At 35.2% G+C, this 20,391-nt stretch overlaps 1 protein-coding gene across 2 annotated transcripts in view; it reads right to left on the bottom strand.

Annotated features, from left to right (window-relative positions):
* Positions 1-19,452, bottom strand: part of LOC121427831 (multiple epidermal growth factor-like domains protein 6) — a 35,976-nt gene extending 16,524 nt beyond the window's left edge. Inside the window, exons 1-20 of one of the 2 annotated variants that reach the window (XM_041624399.1) lie at positions 19,335-19,452; positions 18,739-18,861; positions 15,488-15,613; positions 13,164-13,286; positions 12,211-12,333; positions 11,313-11,453; positions 10,777-10,905; positions 9,943-10,071; positions 9,327-9,428; positions 8,070-8,201; positions 7,041-7,169; positions 6,664-6,792; positions 5,421-5,555; positions 4,563-4,697; positions 3,654-3,779; positions 2,814-2,942; positions 2,151-2,279; positions 1,572-1,700; positions 960-1,088; positions 207-335 (exon numbers count right to left, since the gene is read on the bottom strand). In XM_041624399.1, coding sequence (XP_041480333.1) covers positions 207-335; positions 960-1,088; positions 1,572-1,700; positions 2,151-2,279; positions 2,814-2,942; positions 3,654-3,779; positions 4,563-4,697; positions 5,421-5,555; positions 6,664-6,792; positions 7,041-7,169; positions 8,070-8,201; positions 9,327-9,428; positions 9,943-10,071; positions 10,777-10,905; positions 11,313-11,453; positions 12,211-12,333; positions 13,164-13,286; positions 15,488-15,613; positions 18,739-18,861; positions 19,335-19,356 — 2,449 coding nt within the window. In that variant the 5' untranslated portion in view covers positions 19,357-19,452. The remainder of the gene's footprint in view (positions 1-206; positions 336-959; positions 1,089-1,571; positions 1,701-2,150; positions 2,280-2,813; positions 2,943-3,653; positions 3,780-4,562; positions 4,698-5,420; positions 5,556-6,663; positions 6,793-7,040; positions 7,170-8,069; positions 8,202-9,326; positions 9,429-9,942; positions 10,072-10,776; positions 10,906-11,312; positions 11,454-12,210; positions 12,334-13,163; positions 13,287-15,487; positions 15,614-18,738; positions 18,862-19,334) is intronic. The other variant, XM_041624398.1, reaches the window with a different exon arrangement.
* Positions 19,453-20,391: the final 939 nt, after the last annotated feature.

The raw sequence follows: 20,391 nt of genomic DNA, 5'->3' as shown, positions 1-20,391 counted from the left end.
ATACTCTCACATTTATTAGGATGACAAATTTCTCCATTCAGTTTGTATTCCTTCGTATTATGTAAGCATTTACAATCATCAATCATGGTTTTCAGTTTTTGTTTTCATTCTTACTTCATACATAAAAGAGAACCAAGATTGTATGAATCATTCATTTATAGCAACAGGCAATACATTTCAAGTATAGTCTTTACTACCAGACCCACCTTGTCTACATCCAAATCCAGTATAGCCTGCTGGGCAGTTACATTGTCCATTAGTAGCGTTGCAATGAGCTCCGTTCCCACAGCTACAACGATGACGGCAGTCCAAACCATAATAACCATCGGGGCAAGCTAGAAAAGACATCAGGTAAAAGATCATTGATAATGGGAACATGCTTTGTCACTGTTCTAAGTTTGTATTAGGACAATCATGTTGCCATGTTAAACAGATACTGAATAACCGACACTGAAAAACTGATACCACAGATACTGAACAACCACATTTATAACGGCATGTATGATTCTAGAGCAAACCCTTTTAAGGACACAGTATCCATATTTGCCTCATCTTTTCATTGTTTTATTGTTATACCCACTACAAATTAAAGTATATTATCTTTAACTTTTAAAGAAAAAATAGTCCAAGAAATGGCTGCTTATTCAGATTTTCTTCAGAATCAACATTTAATTATATCAATTCATTAGAGCAGATATCATGAAAATGGTGGAAAATCAGTAAATGCGGGAATTTCCTGAAAATTTGTGACCTATCTAATGCAAATATTGCATGTTTAGTTAGAAGTTTTCATCTATAGTTAAAATTTAGACAAATTAAGGAGTACCAATATGCAGAGGTGACCATGGTGTATACTCCTCATTAGTATACTAACTTTTCTTAAAATAGTTGACGATTAATGCACCAAAGGACCATTCTCATCGGTACCTTTGTTCAGAAATTTTAAGACAATAACTTACGTTTAGCACAGAATCTGTCCCTCCATCCTGGTGCACATGTACACGTCCCACTGATGTGATCACAGGTAGCATTATTGAGACACATACAGAGGTTCTCACAGTTAACACCATAGAAGCCGGGTTCACAAGCTGAATAATAAAACAAATAATGTTAGTATCAGAAATGTTTTCATATCTTGCCTTGCACAGGAAAATTGAGGTGGAATATTGTTCAGTCAGGTCCTAGAAACAACTGCTGACCCTTTCATTAATAGCAGGGTGGCAGCAGTGGGATATGATTCCATGCAATAGAAAGGACTACTGACTATTTCATAATACATATAGTGGCAGCAGTTGGATATTATATAATGGAATAGTAAAGATTATTGACTGTTCCATTACTGACATGATGACAGCAGGGGATTATTCAACCATGTAATAGAAATTACTATCAACTTCCAATACCCATCGTGGCAGCGGTGGGATATAAACTCAAGAAAATTGGAACAATCCCATTTTCACAAAACATCACTTGAATAATCATTTGACCCTCCAGTAATCTTTTCTCCACATTTATTTACAGTAATTCAAGGGGAAAATTGAACATGAAACATTTGATAAGTTCTCATATACCTTGGTCACATTGTTCTCCCCTCCATCCAGGAGTACAGATGCACTCTCCCGTCTCAGGATCGCATCCTGCACTGTTCTCACATGTGCATCTCGTTGCACAGCCAACACCATAGTATCCAACAGGGCATTCTGAAAATTAAGCAATGTAAATGGTATGTTGGATAGATAGAAAAGGGAACAATAATCTTGTCATAAGAACAAAATCAATTGTCGAGAGAGTTAATCATATTCAAACAAACAAAAACACACAAGATAGATTATAGACAGATGGATGGATAAACTTTATTTCAGATTTTCGAAAAACAAATTTAAAGAAAACAGTTGATAAAACATACGTTTCTTTTCAAATTATGACCAATGTATTTTGTGAAATCATTTTTCCTTGACAACCCTCTTGCACATGTAGATTGAAATCGTATGGCTTAAATGTCAAGAATAAAGCATTCTTGTCTCATGACACTTTCAAGGTTCAAATTCAATCTATTTGTTCATTAAAACCCATGAAAACATAACATGAGAGGGACGACAAGAAAGGATATTTTAAGGTTATATCTTGGGCTAGGTTTCCTGTAAACTCACCATCAGTACAGAACTGTCCCTTCCATCCTGGTGTACAGGTACAGGCTCCAGTCTCTGAGTTACATTCAGCTCCGTTCTGACATTGGCAATCATGTCGGCACATCAGACCATAGCGGCCATCAGGACAAGCTGAAATTCAGTAAAAAAAACACACAGCATTATTCTCATTGCTGGTCGTTTACATTTCTTTGACTTTGTACACAAAATTGTTGTTAAGCTAAATCTGCGTTTTTAAAATGATTTTTTACACATTGATCTACTTAGTGATATATTTCAATTTGTGCTGTTATGTTACTTTGTTTATGTGAACAGAAAATCAATAAATACAAATACAATATGCCTTTAGACAAAAGCCTTCATTTTTCTACAAGGTTTTTAGCTGCACCAAGGGTCATGTGATTCATAGGGGTGTTTGCATATCTACGACCTTGACCAATATATTCATCGATCATTCTTTTTATTTCTTTATTGTTATTTCATATCCTTATTTTTCCATTACTTCATCTGCCAAATGTTATTTGGTTTTATTTCTTTTTATCTGTGAATGAAATCTTATCTCTTATATTTAGGCATCCATCTATCAATCAATTAATTTCATTTGATCTTTTTTTCTTTTTTTTAATTCTTTTTTTTGGAGGGGGGGGGGTGAAGGGGGCTACTTACGATCCCTGCAGTTTTCTCCAAAGTATCCGAGTGGGCAGAGACACTCTCCAGTAGTCTTGTCGCAGACCTTGTCTTCGGTGCAGGTGCAGTTACTCCTGCAGGAGATACCCCATGTACCATCAGGGCAATCTAGGAGACAATCAAGTCATTAGATTTATCAATTCATGTGAAAAGACATATATGGGCGATTTCACATTGTGAACATGATTATTCAGACAGGTTGAGAGCAACACACTTTAATATTTACAGTTTTCTTGCTGAGTTTATCAGACACGACCATCAGTCACATATAGCATGGATTTGATAAAATATTATTGTTTGTGCTGCATAATAAGTATTAATGAGCTTGTAGCTCAAACTTCAAATCAAACACCATATAAAACAATTCATTACCGGTATTTAAAAAAATAACATGGTAGCGGTGGTGTGATATAATTAAGATCATGATATATAAATGACTTCTCATTACTGAAATGGTGGCAGCGGTGGGATAGTCCATGCCATAGAAAGGACTATTGACTTTCATTACTGACTTATTGGTAGCAGTGGTGTAAAATATTGTGTGATAATACCACAGAAAGAACTATTGACCTTCTCATTTTTAACAAATAGTGACAGCAGTGGGATAAAATGTAAGATCATGCCATTGAAATTACTATCGACTTTTTCATTACTGACATGGTGGCGGCAGTGGGATATAAACTCAAGAAAATTAGTATTGGTGTAAAAAAAAAAAAGAACACAAACAGAATTGATACCCAGAAATACAGTTTCCCATGGCAACAAAGTCTACAATTGAAATAATGTTATCATTCTACCAAAAGGTGATGCAATCCTTACCATCTAGACAGCTGGTTCCAGTCTTGCCAGCCTCACAGAAGCACTCTCCAGTGATACTGTTACAGGCGTTGCCTCCACATCGACAGGTGAATTTACAGTTCACTCCGTAGCTTCCAAAGTCACAAGCTGCAGATGACATGGAAGTAAACAGAGATATTCTTTGAATCATTTGAGCTATATCATCAATCAACATTAGAAAGAATGATATTAAGGTAATAATTCTAGGCAGGATAAAGGTATTAAGATTAAACAAAACAAGATTTTGTGCATGTTTGTGCAAATAATCCAACACAGAAAAGATTAAGCCTGGAAAGCAGTCATTAGACCCCCTTCCAGAGCACTCCAGCCCCCCCCCCTCCTAAAAAAGAGAAGAAAAAATATTTAATTTTTTTTCAAGGTATTAGGCTAAAAACCAGTTTGATTCACTAAATCACATTTACAATATTGCACAGTGTGTCCCAACAAATGCATTCATAGCTTCCATCAAATAGAAAAGAACTTGATGTCAAACGCTACACAGTGTCACAGCTAAGAACAATACACAGCGTCACAGCTAAGATCTCATCACATAGTTTGCATGCTTCATGGCCTGTTCATTGCTATTTTACAATGTGTTCCAACAAAATAAATTCAGATAACCATCCCTCTACCAATCAAAACTAAAGAGAACTACATGTGTCCTCACAAAATACATTCAGAGACCCCTCCCTCCTCCAACAAAAACTGAAGAGAACCCAATTTCACTACTACACAGTGTCCGAGCCAAATTCTACTCAAATCGTTTGCATGCTTCATTGCTTTTCAGTGTCATTCTTCAATGTGCCCCAACATTCACACAGTTCTTTCTATCAACACTCAGAAACACTCAGATCTCACTACTACACAGTGTCCCAACAAAAGTGTACTCACATCGTTCGCATGCTTCTCCAGTGTATCCAGCCGAGCATTCCCTACTGCACTCTCCAGTGACCTTATTACACATAGAAGCATCGAGACATTGGCAGACATGCCTGCACTGCTCACCGTACATCCCAAGACGACACTCTGCAAGCAGAATAAAGAGATAGTTTCAATCACAACCAAAAGGTAACTGATTTCGTTTCTTTTCTAGATTTCCCCATTTATTTGAGGATTCTATCGCTGTAAGGAAAGAAAAGTAAATGTTAAAGATGGATGAAGAGAACGATTGCGAGCATTTTCCATTTTTTGTTCTCATATTTTTTTAGGAAAAATATTACGGTGAACAGGTCCATAGCAAATGATATTTAAAATATGGGCAAAACCGGCTGGACTTTCAAGCTATTGTCTGTAATATTAAGCCTAGCAATAAGAGTACTTTTTCTATGAAATATACAATGTACTGTATCATCAACTGTAAATATATCATTGCCCTATAAGTATGGAGTCCACTGTGCACTTTACTGGTTTGCTCTGCTTACATTTTTAGTTTCTTTATATCTCTGCTACCTTTCTCGCTGTAAAATGTTCTTAAAACTAGAGGAAATATTGTTTATAGTTACTGTTTTTCTCATTTGTAAAAAATTAAAATACAAACAAGTCTTATCATATCAACATAGTAAACAATATATGAAGGGTCAGGGTTTGGTTTCATAAAAAACATGTTATAATAACAAATGCACAATTTCTATAACAAATACCTATTCAGCCAATCAGATTGAAGGACCTATTATCTTTTAACTGTTATTTTTTCATGAAACAGACCCCTAATGTACATACATATTGGATTGTAATCTGCTTGATTCTTACCATTTTGGCATCTGTCTCCTTCATATCCTGGCTTGCACCTGCAGGCACCATCGACTGGATCGCATCCTAACGAATGGACTGGATGACAATCGCACTGCTCACTGCACATACTACCATAGTAGAAGTCGGGACAAGCTGCAACATTATGAAGGATAAACGTATCTTGATTAGACTAAAACCTTTGTTAAATGTCCACATGTTCATAGTGGAGTCGTATGTAATGGACAGGATGAAAATCAAGTGGGCGCGTCGTGGTCTATTGGTTCCGACTCTTGCCTTTCAAAGAGAGGGTCGTGGGTTCGAATCCTAGCCATGGCGTGTTTTCCTTCAGCAAGAAATTTATCCACACTGTGCTGCACTCGACCCAGGTGAGGTAAATGGGTACCGGCAGGAAGTAATTCCTCAAAAAGCTGTGTGCACCAGAATCAGTAGACTAGCTTGGCTGGGGTAATATAGGAGCACCTTGAGCACCTAGCAAGGTGGATACATGTGCTATACAATCCTATATTATTATTATCATAAAATTGCGCTGCCCACATTCTTTCCTGTCGTGTTACCTCTCACGGCATGCATGTGACTATCCCTCATCCCATTGTTTGTGATTGATAATAATAATGATACTAATACTAATAATGTAAATAATGATAAAAATATTAATGATATAAATAATTTCAAAGATATTCATCATCGCGGTTAATTCAATAGAGTTGAACTATACTTGGTTGTCTCGTGAAGCGGTATACAAGTTTCAACTGCTTCGCGAGACAACCGAGTAAAGCTAGTTCAACTCTAATTAACATGAATATTAATTATTTTCATGCGTAACCGCTCACGATGGCGGTCTCCTGCATTCGTTTAAACTGATATTTTCTTTTTATTAAATAATGCTTCTTGTTGATATTTATTTTTCATTGCTTTATTACGACTATTGTTTTATTGCTTTGTAAAACTTAAATGTATCACCTTTGTACATGTTATGTTGCATGTTTATCTTGAATGCAGAAATAATAAAAAAATCAATCAATAAATAATAATAATGATTATAATAATAATAATAATAATGATAATAATAATAGTAATAATAATAATAGTAATAATTATAATAATGATAATAATAATAGTAATAATAATAATAATAATAATGATAATAATAATAGTAATAATAATAATAGTAATAATAATTATAATAAAAAAATAAAAATTCATAATTATAATTCTAGTTCAAAAAATTTATTAGACTTACGTTGGCTGCAATGAGGTCCAAAGTAGCCTGCCCTACAGAGACATGTTCCCCAGCGTTCATTACATGTGATCCCTGATGGGCAGTTGCATTCCTGTTCACAGTTCTTGCCCCAGAAGCCAGGAGGGCAACCTGAAATTTTAAAAAAAGATAATTGATAAAAAAATATATATTTAGAAATTATAGATTTCAATTAAAAGAAAATAGCAATCTTCAAAAACATGTCATATAGTTAGATTTCTGAGACTATAACCTGTTACTAAAGAGCCAGGGAATTATCCTTGTCGAAGAAGTCGAAGGAGGAGTCGTTAAGGTCATCGGAGAAGGAGAAAGTTGAAGAAAGTGAAGAAGACATGTAGAATCATGTCATATCCACCTACCTTCAGTACAACGTGGTCCTTCAATCCCAGGAAGACAGGTACAATCACCAGTGATAGGGTTACAGGTCCCTCCATTCTGACACAAACATGTCTGCTGACAGTTCTCACCAAAGAAGTTAGATGGACAAGCTTTCAAGGAAAAGAGAGATAACATTAGATGCTTTCATACTCATACAATCCAATGATACCTGTACCTTAACAGAACATATTATTCAGTCATCAAAATACCCGTCTTAACACCCACTTAAAACAGAGAAAGTTCCTGAAGATACAAGACAGCAATAAGACACTAGCATTTCCCCGCAAAGAAAGGGTATTCTTTTTGCTTGCATCCAAAGTTTTCGTAATTTGCATTTCCATTGCAATAATTTCTGTGACGTTAGATAAACTCCTACTAAATTTTATTGACTTGCAGGTATTTCTTTTGGGAATCTTACAAGTGATTTTTTTTTGCACTGGACAATAATGTGGTTTATTCTGATGAAGTTGGAAATCAGGTTTGGGGAATACAAGGTATCTTCTATCATCAAGTTGGTATTGTACAATGCCTACTTAGCTTGTTGTATGCAAGCAAATGGGAGGCTGAATGTCAAACATTAGTACTGTTGCACGGCTTTAGGAGGTGACGTCACAATACGATTTAATTCAATGCGCTCAGTAAAAGGCTCAATACGCATATAAGCCTGCTGGCTAAATGCACAAGGCTGCCCAAGGTCATGTGCGCTTGTAGAATTGTACTTTTCACTTTCATTTTTTTTTGCTCTATTTTCCTTTTCATAGATTAATGCAGGGAAAAACTTTTTTTTTTTCTTTCATATTTTCGCTGAATTCTGAGGCGTTGTACAACACATATAGCGAATATTCTTATTTGTGCAAGGGTGCTAGAAACGCTCTATTCAACTCGGCTCACCTCATGCGAAATCTCGCACCATCGCACTCATGCCTATTTGCTATTTAAATACCATTTCAAAACAAAATGATAAAAACTGTACTGAAAAAAAAAAATTTGTGAGAAAGTTTTCAACTTACTCTCATTGCAGATAGTTCCTTGCCAGCCTGGGAGGCATTCACACCCAGTTAAATCTTGGTTGCAGCTTGCCCCGTTCATACAGTCTGAACAGGAATAGTGGCACTGGGGTCCAAAGTTACCCTCCCGACAAACTAATTCAACGAAAGGAGCAAACATGAAATTATTATCAGTCAATATAATCCTATTAATAAATAAAATCCAATAACAAATTATCTGTATCCTATTAGTCGGGAGAGTATTTCATGAAACAATTGTTCATTGATATTCATTGACAAATTTGCTCTGAGCCAATGAGGTACACAGATTTCGGTAGCTTATAGTGAAAATTATTGACTTTTTGTTTCAAGAAAATGCTCCCCTCATCAAATTTTTCTCAACAGAGCACAATAACATAATTGTTGCCAATATATTTACACCCCCCTTAAAAATATGAATATAACAAACACACCAAATAGATATCAAATAAATCCCTCAAAATCTAACATAAATCAATGCAATTATTGATACCTAAACTAATCTATTAATCAAGTAATTGTAAAAGCATTACATGTTTTTGAATATTTCAGCAATTTGTGTATAGGGTTAAAGAGAAATGCCAGTAGTTGCAGTAAACACTGATTTCATGAGAAAGTCTGTAAAACAATGCTTAATTGTCAGTATATCATCGAGGATCTAGATCTGGTACAGTTACATAAACTGAACTTTGTGAAATCTTGAAATCTACGCTGAAAAATGTTCACACTGAAGATAACCAACACAGATAGGCACACGTGGGACAGTGTATTATTATTGCTGGAATAAAGACCCGACGGAAGTGACCGAATCCGCGCTTATTTTGCTGATTTCTCTGCAATTACACAATTTCTTCCAGAATCCTTTGGCACATATTTTTTATTCATACAAACAGACACTTGGGTGGTCATTATATTAGATTCTGTAAAAAGTCATTTTCAGATCGTTACCAAAACTGGAATTTATCTTTAATAATAACAATTATGATAATAATACGTACAATTTGTATAGTACACTTTGCATCTTAACAAGATGCTCAATTTGCAATTAGAGAAGGAAAAAAAATCCAATAAAAATATGAACTTTACAAGTGAATACCAAATATGATTGTTATAAAAAAACATTTAACAGGTAAGTCTCCAAATTATGGCTTGAAAGGTAACAAATGCATGCTTTTTGCAAAAATCAAAGATTGATGTAGATCCTTTTGGAACTGAGCTCTACAAATGTTAAAGTTTACTTACAGCTTGTCTGTGGTCCCTGTTCCAACTGGCCAGTGCTTAGCTCACTGTTGTAGATAGGAGGGAACTGATAGCTGGGGGATGGAGAGGGGCGTGTCAGCAACACTGAAATCAAAACAAAAGTCACAATGATTAGTTAATTACAGAGTTCAGCTTTGAAAATGATAACAAACAATGATACAGTCATCACCCAGGCGTGAATTACAATCTAAAATAAGCTTATCTGAAAAAGTAATTCTTCTTCACACTCTCAAAACTTGAGATTGCACAGCTAATTAAAAGATGGGGAGTCAGGGCCAAGAGTTTGTCTGGCACCACTTTTCTAGACTGCTTGGAAGTTTCACTTAAGATTGTCCAGTTTGCACATCTCATGCTTGAGTGAACCCTGAGCTTCAAACCTTGTTTTCTCCTTATTCTCTGCAGCTTTCACTGAATTTCTTCTTCATTCAATCCAGAATTTGTGTGGAATATTGTTGATCAATTTTGACATGTTATAAATCATTTTTAAGCTAAAAACAAGCTTTATATAGCTTGATAAAAAATCTCGAAATTCTTTTCGGGCTATTTGTTGTTGGTTTTAGGGTGTCAGGTCAGAGTTGTAGTCAACAAGGGAACTTACATCTATGACAAGAGAAGCCGTCCTCTCCAAGGACAAAGGATTCGTTGCAACTGCAAAGGTAGGATCCCTGAGTGTTGGTGCATTGCTGCTCGCATTCATGACTGCTTCGTTGGGCACATTCGTCAACGGCTGAGATTTTTTAAAATGCAAAGTTTCAGGCATATCAGGAATACAGCACTTAGAGTAGGCATATAGGCCAGTATCCTAAAGTCAGATTTACATGGACAGGGGTCTATCTTGATCTGTGCTAAAATTTTGGGAAGTGTCAAAAGTCTGTTGACATTGTTTGTTTCTGTTTATGTTGCCCTTTCCCCATGCTTTGATAGTGAAGAAAACAATTATAGATAGTAATCATCCTATTATCCTATAAACAGTGTGTCAACTGAGCTGATAAATTAAGTTATACTGTTAGAGATTTGTGAAAGCTAATAGGAAACATTAAAATGTGGAATAAAATCATGCCTTATGAAATTGAAGTTAAATAACTTGATTTAAAACCTTAATGACCTGTTATTATTTGTGAAACAGATCTGAGCAATTATGCATGATATAAATATTGAAGGATTATAATTGTCTTCAATTTAGCGCAAAATTCCGGGGGGGGGGGAATGACATACAAGTCAATTATTAAAATACATAAAGATTAAGTTGACTGAAAAGAAAGAATGTACATATCTGAAGAAAATGATTTCTTTCCAGAAGAAGAACAATTTTCTTATCTGAAGAATTGAAAATCCTCTCTTTACTGATGTGACACCATTAACTAAACTGAAAAAGTAAGAATTTACTTGAATAGAAGGAAACAATGTAACTTTAATTAAAGGGTTTGCATACCTATACAGCTGCATTGATCATCGCTGAGGAAGAATCCTGGCCGACAAAGACAGGTATAGCTGCCCTCTGTGTTGATACATGTGTGAGTGGCCGCACAACAATGTTGACCAATGTTACACTCATTTTTATCTAGGAGAGCAAACGAAAAAAATCTTATTCATCATTTTCATCATCATCAACATCAACTCACCATCGTCATCACAATCACCATTATAATCATCAACATAATATTATCATCATTACAATCATCACCATTATCACAAACACCATCATCATCACCATTCTAATCTTTAACATAATAATTATCATCATCATCACTATCATCATCATCAGCATCACCACTATCATCATCATCATCATCCTCCTCCTCATCATCATATGATATCATCATCATCATCACCATCACCATCATCATCATCACCAACATCATCATCATCATCATCACCATCACCATGCACCACCACCACCATCATCATCATCATCATCATCGTCATCATCATCGTCATCATTATCATCATCAATATCATCATCCTTACCTTGGCAGGTTCTTTGATCAGGGGAGAGCTCATAACCAATGGGACAGGTGCAAACAGGTCTGTTCCATTTCATGGTGCAGTTGTATTGACACTGATGGTTCTCACATGGATCAATAGCCTCAATGTCGATTATTGCTTGCACTGTAAATGATAATAATGTTAATGTATCATTGTGAAAATGGGCCACCATACAGGTTATGCTGGCTGCTGGGGCATAAGGGTAGGGTGTTTCACAAAGAGTGAGCTACAGCATAATCATCACGATGTGAAGCTTAGATAAGCATAATTGATTTTTATCAGACTGGTCTTGCTATGAAATACCCAAGACATTTGCTAGATCAATAAATTAATACTTTTTAATTATCATCTTTATCACCGTTATCATCATCACCATCATCCTCATTACCATCATCATTCTTTATCATCATCATCATCATCATCACCATTACCATCATCATCATCACCATCATCATCATCATCACCATCATCATCATCATCACCATTACCATCATCATCATCATCACCCTTACCATCATCATCTTCATCACCATTACCATCATCATCATCATTACCATCATCATCATCACCATCATCATCATCATCATCATCACCATCATAATCATCATCACCATCCTAATTCTTTAACATCATTATCATCATCATCTATTATCATTTTTACCATTATCATTACTATTAATATTATCATCATTATCATACTATTATAATCATCATTAACATGATCCAGCTAACCTAAAGAGGAGACTGAATTTGGATCTGAATTTAAAGGCTTAGACCTGTCTTCACAAGCATCTAGAAGTATCCATATGTATCATCATTATTATTAATTGTAGATATCATTATTCATTTTACACATTAGAAGTATGAGGGGAATACTCACGTCTACATGTCCTGCCATTAGCTTCTAGCATGTAGTTGGTGACACAGCTACATCGGTATGATCCAACGGTATTGGTACACTCCTGCTGGCAAACATGGTTCCTGGTAGCGCATTCGTCAATATCTGGGGAAAGCAAGAACAAAGAATATGTTGCTCCCTAAACATTCAAATTGATGATTAAGATGGTGGAGATGATGACCTTATGGGGACAATATTAATGATGATGATGGTGGGGATGAGGATGATTTTGATAATGATGATGGTGGTGATGATGACAATGATGATGATGACGGTGGTGGTGATGATGATGGTGGTGGTGATGATGACAATGATGATGATGGTGATGATAATGATGATGGCGATGATGATGATGATGGCAATGATGATGATGATGTTGGTGGTGATGGCAATGATGATGATGATGATGTTGGTGGTGGTGATGATAATGATGATGGTGGTGATGATGATGGCAATGATGATGATGATGATGATGTTGGTGGTGGTGGTGATGATGATGGTGTGGTGGTGGTGGTGATTATGATGATGGTGGTGATGAGGATGATTGTGATGAGGATGATTATGAGGATGGTGATTGCATGTTTGGTGAATATACATGTAGTAATGATGATGATGATTATAACTATCAGGTCTATTCTATTCATCTTTTTGGTACATACATGCAGTTCACTCAAGACAACAAAATATATATTCATATAACATTTCTCAACAATTCCAATAAAATATCAATAAAAAGAACAGATGAATAATATTCTAAGCTTTAAAGAATTAAGACCAAATAACTAATCTATCCAAAATTGTTAATAGTAGAAACAGATATTGGTTTTCAGTGCTGCTTTCTCTTTATACAGTATAGATGTATGTTCTAAAATAAGTTTATATAATGAATTTCTTTAAGTAGAGTTTAACCATCGTTCCTCTACATGCATACATACCTTCACAGCTACGTCCATCTTGCGCTAACCTGTAACCTGTGTTGCAGTTGCAGAAGGCTCTATCTCCCATGTTAAGGCAGGTGTGTTCGCATCCTCCATTGTTGATTGCACATGGGTTTGATGCTAAAAGGACATAGAAGTAAATTTTCAATACTCAAGTTTAGAAGGAGGCATAGCTGGGTCATTAGAGCAGGGTGTTTCAGGTTCTGGTGACCCACTTGGTGTGCTAGTGCCCTTTGGTATAAAGGCATATATCCGGGCATGTATCCTAAGTTACCATGTCTGTCTGAGAGAACTGCAAGACTTCGGTCATTTCATCACTTGCTTACAAGCATTCATGCTTTCTAAACAATTACATAAAAAATACCACAAATAAAATATTTTTTGCATGTCACAGCGGAACATATCATCTAGACCAGCTAAATGTTCCTTATTGTAACAAAAGTTGATTTCAAATGCAACTCAGAAACCATACTCCAGTCCATAACGGGGGCTTCTGATTGGCTTAAAATCAGGATGCTATTCATGATAAGAACAGTATTGATTGCTCCCTGCAATGAATCACTGATCTCTTGCTTGTGAAACTAGGGACAGATCAAGAACAAAAGTCGATCTACAATGGGCCCAAATTCATTGTATCAGTCGGAAATATTCAAGTTTTGTTTCACATATGGTATGCACCGTCTTTCAGGGAAGAGAACTTTTCAAATACCAATCAATGACCAAAACTTTTTATGCAAAGCATTGCTTCTGATTCTCAAATTAGCAATTTTCTTCTCATGAATCAGATTTAGCATGGAGCTCCATGGTTTTACCATCATCAGCAGAAATGTGTGACACTTTGCATTGATATGAAGAAGAGAAAATTTCATCTAAATTTAAAACAGATAAAGAGATTAAATTGGCGATTTTGATGGATAGAAAATGTCAAAAGTTCCAACTCCATTTTTTATCAATCCATACAGTTCAATTTCAACAACTTCAAAAAGTAATCTCGAACTCATCAATGAAATCAAGACTTATGCTCTCAATGTTTGAATTAATGTATTTCTTGGTGGGGTGTAAAAACACATGTAATCCAAACAATCTGAAAATGCATTATTCACAATTCTACCATTTCTATATAGTAAGTGAACCAGGACACCAAACAATTATGATTTGGGGTATAAGGTCAGGAAAGGGAGGGGGTAAATTGAAGTTGTATACTGGTTTGGGTAAAAAGAAACAGGTTCAAAAGAAAGGCAGGGAGTGGTTGTATATATATATATATATATATATATACACGTTTTGTTCATAGTACTAGCACAAATCTGCAAAGAGATAAATACAGCAAAGCTATAAGGGGTATAATATGATTTTTTTTGACATATAATTACATACCTACATTGTGTATTATATAAATAGAAATATTATACCATATCTTCAAGCCTTACACCTCATATAGATTTATGCAATGGTATATTTTCTTCTTTTCTTAACATGTGAATGAAAAACAAGCGCCCATTAAAATTTCAATTCCTTTGCACCAGAGTATAACAAAATATCCACACCAGTACTGATTAAGACAAATCAAGTGCTTATGAATATCTTTCGTATCAAATAATATAAAGGATACATATTCTATCATTAATTGATATCTTTTTGAAAAGAGATAAACTGAACTCACAAAATAGATATGATGAGCATGAATTGCTAAAGTATTTTTTCGTAAGCAGCATGCATTACAGTTACACTCATCAAAATGACAAACTGATCAGATAAAGATGTCGAGAATCATGCAATTATACCAAAAATGATGAAAACTACAATAAAAGAATGACAGCATCACAATTAATTGATTTAAGAATAAGTGTGAAATCATGGCCAATACATGCAAAGATTCATTTACACAGCTCGAAATGAGTTTTACCTGTTAACGATTCAACAAGATTGTGTGGGGAAAAAAGTATTGGGTATATGCTGATTTCATCAACTTTTAAAAACAAATCCCTAAAAACTGGCGATCAGAAAGTTAGTAAATTACTTTCAAACTTCTCTCAAAAAAACCCTAAAAATATAAATGTAATAAAAGAAAATTAAATATATTAATAATAAACCTCTATTATGTCTTGTCAATTTTCCAGTCGTATCCAATATTTAACAGGAATTTAAATGCTGATTCCAAACACTATTTAAATATTTCCTGGATCTTACCTCCTAAGAGATTTTAATATTCTCTTTTACATGCATAGAGATTTTACGTAATAATCGTAAAATAAAGTATAACTGTGTTTAGTGAGCGTGCATTGTATCAAGATGTGCGGACGAAACCCCGTCGGACTTACGTTGACATGATCTTCCGTCACCGGACAGTCTATATCCGGCGTGGCACTGACACGAGAAATGACCATAAGGATGCGACAGGCATTGGTGTTGACATCCTCCATTGTTGATCGCGCATCCATCTTGAGCTATCGTTGTTTGATCAATTTTTTATTGATTTTAAAAACGAGTGGGGTTTTAAGGGAGGAAGTCAGGGAGTCGGGAAGACAGAAGAGATATAATCACAGAGCATGGTTTGGTGGAATGAGTGAAATTTGGTTAGTTACAATAACAAGAATTTTCTTTAAAGTATACACAAAAGCATGTTTGAAAGTTTGATTTTGTAGCAATATGTTAATTTCAAAATGACTGAATATTTAGATCAAATCTGATGATGATCTACTTTTATACTGAAATAATACCCTTTTCATAAACCTATCCTCCAATTAGCCGCCTACGAGTAATGCGGATAATTCAATAAAAATTGCGTTCATAAACTCCGAAAATAAGCCGCATTATTTTTACGAGCGCCCGTCCTGAATAAGGCAGATAATCGCCATGACAACTGGACACGCCCCCTCCGATGCGGTTGTGTTGGAAAAGGGTGACCTTGTGACCGCACCATGGCAATTATCCGCATTATTTGGAAATGCGTTCATAAACTCAAAATCTTATCCTGATGCCGCTATTATGCGGATAATAGCAGCATCAGAGTAATGCGGATAAGTCTTGTCCTCCTCCAATTTTACGACCAAATTATGCTGCTATTAGCCGCCTAATTCATTTTAATAGGGTTTATGAAAGGGGTATAAAAGACATGAACGAAATAAGCTTTGAGACATCATGCAATTTAATTTTGATAATTTATCAACTTAAAAACTAAAAGTATTTATTCAAACCACTACTGTAAACGCTGTTATTTTCGCGGGATTAATTTTTCGCGCTCGGGCGGCTTCAAACATATTCGCGGGTTTTTAAATTCGCGCTGCATACTCCATAATCACAAAGTCACTTCCTTCTTGCCATCCCTGAATGGTTTTAATTAAAATTTCAGCAACGGAATTGTATTTTTTTATCATAATTTTAGCTCTAGGGCCGCATAATTCAGCATTGTTTTGATCTAATCATGAGCTTTGTGACATTTAGCGCAACTTTTCTTTGTGGGGCGGACATCGGGAAAGGCAAAACGGAGGCGCTGCTAGGCTGCTAGCTGATGGCCTGGGATAGACGGCCGAGCACCGGGTAAGGATCGGGGGGACTACGGCTATTAAAAGTGCATGGGATCAATCAACAAACACGGGCGATCGACCCAACGTCTTCTCAAAAACTAAACAGATCTAAACACTCACCAATCAAATAGCAAAAGCAATTTATATTTCAACCAAAATCATAATTTAAATACCGATCTGTGACAGTTAAAAAAATGATCGCATTGCTTTTAAAACGAATTCTCGCGATGCACATGATATTGGAGCTCAAGCTTGCTTGCGTAAATGCCGCCCTCTTTAGATCAAATTATGCAATCTCTTTGCCAAAACGATACACGCAGTTGATAGATGCTCATAAATTCGCGTGTTTTTAAATTCGCGCTCGCCGATCTTTCCGCGAAATGCGCGAAAATTTCCACACCGCGAATATTTCCACTTTTACAGTATATGACCACACCATTTTTTATAGTGCTGCACTTTACAAATGTCAATATCTTTATGTTACTAATATTCATTGAAATGTAAAATGTTTATTTGCTTCTTTTAAAACCATGTAATCATTTTCTGTGCATACAAGACCTTACAAATTGTTTAATGCAAACAAACTGAATTTCCAATGTATTACTGCATCAATGATATAAAAAACGAACTTTCAAACATGCTTGAGGAATGAATGAAAGGCACAAGAAATATAATTGGTAATCTACAATGGAATCTACAAAACAATGTTTCTGTCAGACTATGAATAAATAAACATACAAAGATCATGAATAGGAGGCAATGGGTTCTTTCCCAGGTCGAGTCAGACCAAAGATTTTACAAATGGGACCTTTTATTTTCTTTCAAAGCACAGTTCCACTTCCCAATTTATCTTAAATTATATATGTATAGGGCCTTCTATTTGAGTTTAATTTCTAATTTTCTCTTTAAGTTTCAAATCTAGTAAGCTGTGATTCTGTATTTCCATAGTGAGTAAATTTAAGAAACATATATTGTACCAAGTCTTAATATGTCTCCTTAAAAACTCAATTTTCCTCAAAATTTGATTCTGACACTTTAGACACATTATGTGCATACCGGTATATCATGCCTTTACCAGAAAAAGCTATGCTTTCTGCATATTTTTCCAGTTGCTTCTGCATACACTTAAAAGCAGGTGACACATAATGACACAGATATTTAGCATGGAAGTGACAAATTTATGAAGCAGATAGTTTGTTTAAACACATTCTAATGAACCCAGAGGGGTTGAAGGGAAAGGAAATATAACAGGCACCACCATAATAGAGGGAGCAAAGTTTTTGGAATATAAAATACGGAGTTAACTAACAAAATAGCATGAACTTTATAGACAATTAAAGCATGGATTGGAAATTTAATAGATAATACTATAATATATCAATGTATTTTAAAACATGTACTTGTATGTACAACAGTATGGATGAAGATTAAAAGGAGGCATATTTTGGAAGGATTTAGACCACAACCCACGGGTGACCACGACACAGCAATTCTAATCATATCATAAGGCTCACAAAAGTTTCAGAGTACAGTATCTACATATGAATGGAGGGAAGGATTTGAGAAATTTGTTTAAAATCAGTAGGGAAAATGGCCAGAAGAGCTAGGATGGATATATTCTGGTGAATAGAATTTACCACCAACCAAGCACCAGATTGTTTGTACCAGAGATAGTTCATAAAAGAGCAGTGTATAGTTTTCTACTTGTGAATGGGAAGGATGGGAGGAATTGTTTGAAATCAGAAATGATAATGGCCAAGAGAGCTAAGATGGATATATATATATACTGGTGAATAGAATTTACTATCGACCAAGCACAAATTTGTTTGGACGAGTGTTTTTCTCTTTTATTTTTTTTAAAGAGCAGTGTGAACTATTGTATGTATGAATGGGAAGATTTGATAAGTTATTTGAAATCAGTAGGGATAATGGCCAAGAGACCAAGGATGGATGTAAATACTGGTGAATAAAATCAACTATCACCCAAGCAAAAGTTCATTTTAACAAGAGATAATTTATATAAGATTTTTTCCGAGTGAGCTTACGGGTGCAGGTGACGCCATCTGGGTTGAGTCGTTCTCCGAAGGGGCATTCACACTGGAAACTTCCATGCGTGTTACGGCAGGTGTGTTGGCAGCCTCCATTGTTCTGTTCACACTCATCAATATCTGAAGAATAAGATAGATTCAATTATTAATCACTGTTTAAATGAATATTCAAATAGTAATTGCCCCATGGTTTGGTTCATGCTAGTCAATATCTCTAAAATGAGGTTCATTACGATAATAATACGAATAGTGATTTATGTCTCTCTGTATATCTAGAAATATTCTACTCCTGTGGCACACAGGAAAAACAAAGCAAATGACAGAGTTTGTTTGACTAGAAGGGCAAAGAATTGACGTTAGAAAAGATGATCCTCCAGTTTAGATTTGAAAGTCTCTAATTTTATTGAATTCTTGATATTTCAAGACTTGAAATCAGTGATAGAAAGGCAATTTTTTCAATTCATACAAAAATGGAAAATGAAAAAAAACAATAATTACAGAAATAATAGTTAGTTATTACTGTAAGAATAATTCAAACAATTGAGCAAATACATAGTGCACAATTAAAAACAGCAAATATTTTAAAATCATACCTCTACAACTGAATCCGTCCATGGCAAGTTCAAACCCTTCATCACATTTACAATAAAAGCTTCCAATGGTGTTACAGCATCGGCCGCTACATCCTCCATTGCTGAAAAGACACTCGTTGGTATCTGAAAGATAAAAATGGAAAGAAAATGAAAGGTCGTCATTTCAATATTCACTTAAGATGTCATCATCATGCTCAGTGCTCACTTTTAGCTATCTTTTCATAACACTACGTGGTGAAATGATTAATTTTGCAGTTATAGATTTGAATTGATTATCATTAACTTTGTAAGCTTTGATACCATGAAAGAATGTCATTTACACAGAATTTACATTTCAGTGTTTTCTTTTCTTTTTTAATGAATTTCAAAACACACCTTAGGGTTATCAGAAAGTTTTGTTTCTAATTCAAATAATACTGGTATTAGTCATACACCAGTCATATTCTTGTGTATCACAAAATTCACAATCAGATGTTGGTAGTTTAGTGTTTTCAAAATTCTATAAATGGCTTTTTTAAGAAACTGATCAATTTTCATTGAAGTCTTACATAGGATTAGGTCACACACATAAAATAGATCAAACTTGTATCTGTTTTAGATATCTTGGTAATATTCAAGCACATAATTAAAAAAGGAGCTCATTCATCATTATATTTCCAAATCTCTTTTTTTATCAACACGACACTTCCTCTCTGTTTATCATCAATGCATCATAACATTTTATTTACAAACCACAAACTCACAATACCACTCCACCATCCCTATGTATCTGTTCATATCTAGCCTAACCTATCTGTTCAAGGACATCATTTCTGTTTACCATCAGCCATCACCAGACAAACTTTATATTTCATTCTAACTATTGGCCATCCATTCAAACATTCTCCCCATGTATGTAGGCTATCAGGTTTTTAATCTCACAGCATGAAACATTGTATCTCTGCAGAGATAGATCAGGTTTCCTCAGGAAACCTTGAACTTTTCACTCGCAAAGCATCAAGAGTGCAGCCGGTTCAGAAGTTGATAGTATATCACGAGGTGGATGTCACCCTGCATC

Source organism: Lytechinus variegatus, chromosome 14 (assembly GCF_018143015.1).
Source record: "Lytechinus variegatus isolate NC3 chromosome 14, Lvar_3.0, whole genome shotgun sequence".
In the NCBI taxonomy this organism is placed as follows: Eukaryota; Metazoa; Echinodermata; class Echinoidea; order Temnopleuroida; family Toxopneustidae; genus Lytechinus; species Lytechinus variegatus.
This window is presented reverse-complemented; position numbering and strand designations above follow the sequence as displayed.